General features: G+C 24.5%; 1 protein-coding gene across 2 annotated transcripts; it reads left to right on the top strand.

Moving 5' to 3' along the window:
• On the top strand, window positions 1-4,525 carry LOC122851813 (neurotrophin 1). 2 transcript variants are annotated; one of them, XM_044151277.1, is made up of 7 exons: window positions 1-245; window positions 1,116-1,221; window positions 2,301-2,390; window positions 2,457-2,600; window positions 2,671-2,793; window positions 2,860-3,039; window positions 4,235-4,525. In XM_044151277.1, the coding sequence occupies exons 2-7, from the start codon at window positions 1,160-1,162 to the stop codon at window positions 4,404-4,406; spliced, it is 771 nt and encodes a 256-aa protein (XP_044007212.1). In that variant the 5' UTR covers window positions 1-245; window positions 1,116-1,159; the 3' UTR covers window positions 4,407-4,525. The 2 variants fall into 2 exon arrangements, with proteins under 2 accessions (XP_044007212.1, XP_044007213.1); XM_044151278.1 differs by lacking the exon at window positions 1-245 and adding an exon at window positions 362-474.
• Window positions 4,526-5,244: the final 719 nt, after the last annotated feature.

Raw genomic sequence — 5,244 nt, 5'->3', positions numbered from 1 at the left:
TAGTAATACAACATGCTGATCACCTGTTTCTAGATATTTTCAAGTGCATGAAGATTCTCCACGTGGTTCATTTTAAATTTCAATTATTTATCAGTGAAACGGCTAAAAAATGTTGAATTCAATTAAAGAATAAATAAATTTAAAAACAATTACGTATTGATAAAATGTACCTACGTTATTTTTTTGATAAGAAAATTCATTTATCAAAGTCACTGATGATGCTTATTTATATATTTTTTTTACTGGTAAGTTAAAAATGAATAACTTCATGTTTTCTTCTGGCTTTATAGTGAGAATAGGATAATTGCGATAATTTTTTTTTTTCATTTATTGTAAATAATAGAAACGCTCGTTATGCATTTGAATGACAACGTGAAAGTGTGGTGTGATCCGAGAGTTGTTTTATTGTCAAATAAGTATACCGTGTTTATTAATCAACAATGATGGATTTAATCACTTTTGTTTAACTGTGCGGTGAGCAAAATTTATTCATACTGGATGCTGCTAAGTTTGTTTCTTTTTTATATCTACAATTGTTTTGTTTTTTTAAACAAACCGTGTTTTTTTTTTTTGTGGATGAGATTTTTCAAGAATAAGTTTAAATAATGATTCATTTATTTTGCTTTGAAGGTCTTTTTTGTTATACAGAATTAAAATCTTTAAACTAATTATTTTTTAACAAAAAAAATCTCATGTGACTTATTGTTTTGAATTTGTTTTTTTTATTTTTGTAATTTTTAACTAAATTCCTTCAAATAAATATTGATCATTGATTCAAATAAATTAGCTATATAAATTGACTGATTAGACTGTAAAATATAATAAAATTCTTTTTCTTTTTATTGATAAAATATGTAGCCATTGATTTTATTTAATTTAAAAATTAAAAAGTGAAAAAAAATTAAGCTTCTATGATTCTGACATATTACAGTTTTAAAAAAAGAATCAATTGGAAAAATATTTTAAGAAAAATCAGTTTGCAAATAGACATCTATCATTGATATACGTTTTGTTTTCGGCAATACTTTAATCATTCATTTTATCTGGTAAATAAAGTCTCTATTTATTGTTATGTGCATAAAAAAAAATTACAAAAATAAATAATTATTTTGCAGATATCAGTGAGTGTGATAAATAGTGAGACTTGTGATTCATATGGATGTCCTCATCCACCACGTTACGAGCCATTTGTTCCTGCACCACCTGGCAACACACCTCGATGTGCGAAACCAGGACAAACATTTTGCGAAACACCTGATCAATATCCTCAGTATAAAATTAACCATACACAACATTTGCTTTTAATTCTAGTATACTTTTTTTTTTTTTTTTGTATGATAAAAAAAAAAATGGGGAAATAATCTGCTTTGATAACAAATCTGTGAATAATTATAGGTGAAAGTAACAGCTGGATTCCGTTCGCTTGAATATTCATTATCGATTAGAGCTTTTTATTTAAAAAAAAAAAACAAAACTTACTCCATGCACGTGAATAATAGAGCATGTAAATAATTTAAAAAATTACAATGACAATATGTTAGTCGACTATCTGATTTTGAATACTGATGTAGTTTTGCGAAACTCGAAACATTATTATATTTTTTTACAAAGTTTTTTATTCTACATTTCAAATGGGTTATTAATAATCATCATAAAAACTTATTATTATGTCAAAATAGTGGCAGGTGCGTGTCAAATTTATGATGATATAAACTGTCACTTATTTGATGAATAAATTTCAAAGAAGTAAATGCTATAAATAATAAATTGATGATTTAAAAAAATATATTTGATAAACAAAGAGGAAGAATCATCATGTGAATTAGAAACTGTTATTGAGGCGTGAATCATGAATTAAACATTTATCATCAAACTTCATGTTATTTTTAGAGAAAGTTTATTCATTTATTTATTTATTTATTTATTTTTAAGCTGATTGTTTATTGTCTCAGAATATAAATGATAAAAATAATAACTAAATATTTCAGGTTTATACTAATTCAAGATTTTATTTTATTCAAATTTAGAATAATGAAAAATGTCATGTCCCTGACTTTCTATATATATAATCTATGAAAAAGAAAAAAAAAAATTTATAATGTTTTTTTTTTTTTGCTGAATATTATGAGTAACCTGAGGTTAAAACAGAGGCATGTTAACAAGCATCTAACGCTTGACACTTATATAAAAAAAAAGTTGAACTGAAAGTTGAACGATCTAAGAAGTGATTGTATAACTTTTAGATCAAATGAAATTACCATAATTGTAAAATAATATATATATTTTTATTTATTTAACAGACAACTTATCAGGTATTTAGTTGACAAATGTAGTTTTAATTTTGCTACAGTATTGAGAGATGAGTCTGAATTTAATTTTAATTCATACAGGTAACAAAAAAAAAAAATGATTATTAAATAATCAAATAATGTTAAGTTATATTTTTTTTTTTTAAGGAGAAAACCTGAATATCATAAAGGATATGATAATCAAAGGCAATATTTTTCACAACCTGTAACGTTTTTACGTCCCACATATCCTTTTGTTGGTCATTCACCAGTAATTTATGGTTCATTATCCAATAAAACTGCAAATGAAGGGTAAGTAAAATCAAATGAATGTATCTATAGTTAATGGCATATAAATAAGTTTTTAATAAACTATTTTTAGGTATAATTATTCACCTCCTCCTAAAAATTCTAAAAATCCATTACTCCTGGAATCAAGATCAAAATTTGAGCGGAGTACATCCTTTGCTACATTTTATCAGCATCCAGATTGGTGGACCACCAGGTAAATCAATTTTATAAATGTGAAAAAAAGATATTTTATGCAAATAATATTATTTATGTCATGTAGTAAACAACGAGGAAGGAAAAAGAGACAATCAAGTTCTGATACAATTTCACTGTGTGAAACAAGAACACAGTATATTGCACCAAGGGCAGCTTTAAATAATCGTGGAAATTGGATGTATATAGTTAATATTGCTGACTCAAAAGAAAAACATTCACAGCTTGTTAAAAGTGAAATTTGCACGTGAGTAAATAGTCGTCAATAGACAATCAATATATGCCATCATACTAGTTATTACAAATTGTTTTTTTAGCACTTACACTTTTTAATAACTAATATCCAAAGCCAGGAAGTTTGCCCGATTTTTGAGAGCGAGTTAATAACGATGGTAACCTAGGGAAAACATTTTAAAGAATAGAATTGAATTAGATTGTATTTTGTTAACATAAGATTGTGTGACTGATCGTGTGTGTGATGAGTTTTTATTATTTATTATTAAAATATTAAAAATTTTATGCTATGCTAGCATTTAAATTAATTCTAAAAAAAATGCTAAAATAATTGCTTAAATTAATTCTAAAAAAAGTGCTAGAATAATTGCTTCAATTAATTCTAAAAAAAGTGCTAAAATAATTGCTTAAATTAATTCTAAAAAAAATGCTAAAATAATACTTACAAAAAAATACAATTTTAGTATTAATTTAAGCAATTATTCTAGCACTTTTTTTAGAATTAATTTAAGCAATTTTTTTAGCACTTTTTTTAGAATTAATTTAAGCAATTATTTTAGCACTTATTTTAGAATTAATTTAAGTAATGCTTAGAGCATAAATTCCAAATCAAAATTATTTAATATTTCAATAAAAAAAAAATATATCTTTTTAAAAACTCATCACACACACAATGATCAGCCGTCACACAATGCCATGTTAACTCCAGAAAAAACAAAATACAATCTAATTCAATTCTATTTTTTAAAATGTTTTCCCTAGGTTACCATCGTTATTAACTCGCTCTCAAAAATCGGGCAAACTTCCTGGCTTTGCTAATATCTTATTATCTTATAAAAAAAAAAACTGCATTCAAGTTAAAGAAACATATCTCTAAATTCTTTTGTTTTTATGTTTTAAGTTTTTCTCATTTTTTTTACGTTGATATGACAACAAAAATTAAAGTGAATAGATCTCAGGTACCGATTGATTATAAGCAGATGAATTTTCATGATTTCATACTCATGCACCTTTAATTATTTTATGTTAAAAAGTTACAAATCAGTTCATTGTACATACATCTCTTTATTATTAATTGTACAAGGTTAAACAAGTCATTTGCTAAAAATTTATTGAAGACATCCTTTTTTACCGTTAAAAAGACGAAAATTAATCTAACTTAATAACAAGCAAAATTATTTTTAATTAATGTTATCTAATTCTTTTAGTTCAACACAGTGTGATGGTATTTGTTCACTTCCAGTTGGCTACTCAAGTAAATGTGAACAACAGTATGTACAAAAACGACTTGTTGCACTTGAAGGTACTGGTGATCGTCTATATACAGATGTATTTTGGTTTCCTCACGGTTGTTCTTGTCAAATCCTTACAAGTTTTTAGTGAAAAACAGAAGTTTTTTTACCTTTAAAGGTAAATAATAACAACAACTCTGAAGGAAATACGTTTCTTTGAAATCGAGTTAAAAAAATTGAAAATTTTAAATGATTACAGATGATAATAATTTTGCCTGTATGTAATTTGTAGTTATTCAATGTCAAACAAATAAAAAATTTCAAATTTTTCTGGTTTGCAATAATAAAAAATGATAAAGAAGAAAATTTGAATATCTTCTTATATCTGATAAAATATCAAGAAAACAATTCATTAAAGTTTAAAAAAAATTATATTTTATATAATAATGATATTTATTTTTCTTTATTTAAAGTGTAATTAATAAAATCAATTACGTTGGTTTATTTAATTATGAGCGGTATTTTGAATCAATGTAATGTTAAAATTTTACAGTCATTTGTAAATTAAATTTTAATTCTTAAGAACATTAAATTGTTCAAATTTGATTGATTATGAGTAAAAAAAGAAAAAAAAAAATGTCAAATATATTGTTACAAAGTTTACATGTATAAATGTAAATTTATTCAAATAACAGATTTACAGATCAAAAAATGAATGACAATAAACGGCACTCGCTGTTTATGAATACTTAAGTAAGAAAAATATAGAAATAAAAAAATACAGTATTCAACTATACAGTGATCTTGAGTGTACAATATAAACCAGCTTTATACTATGTGTATAATATTATTCATACGATATTTTGTTTTACGATCAGCAGTGACAACCACATCAGTTTTAGTTCTTTCAATCTCTTAATAAAAATGTTTTTACACTCTTGGTATAATTAATTTTTTTAGTTTTTCTATGGTATTAGAGATTTACA

The sequence above is a fragment of the Aphidius gifuensis genome, linkage group LG3 (assembly GCF_014905175.1).
Source record: "Aphidius gifuensis isolate YNYX2018 linkage group LG3, ASM1490517v1, whole genome shotgun sequence".
Taxonomy (NCBI): domain Eukaryota; kingdom Metazoa; phylum Arthropoda; class Insecta; order Hymenoptera; family Braconidae; genus Aphidius; species Aphidius gifuensis.
This window is presented reverse-complemented; position numbering and strand designations above follow the sequence as displayed.

Bases quoted from the DNA above. Each gene is read 5' to 3' on its own strand.
- LOC122851813 (XM_044151277.1), top strand. From the start codon at position 1,160: ATGTCCTCATCCACCACGTTACGAGCCATTTGTTCCTGCACCACCTGG. The intron at 1,222-2,300 runs GTGCGAAACCAG...TTTATTTAACAG, and splicing joins ACCTGGCAACACACCTCGAT to ACAACTTATCAGGTATTTAG. The intron at 3,040-4,234 runs GTGAGTAAATAG...TAATTCTTTTAG, and splicing joins GTTAAAAGTGAAATTTGCAC to TTCAACACAGTGTGATGGTA.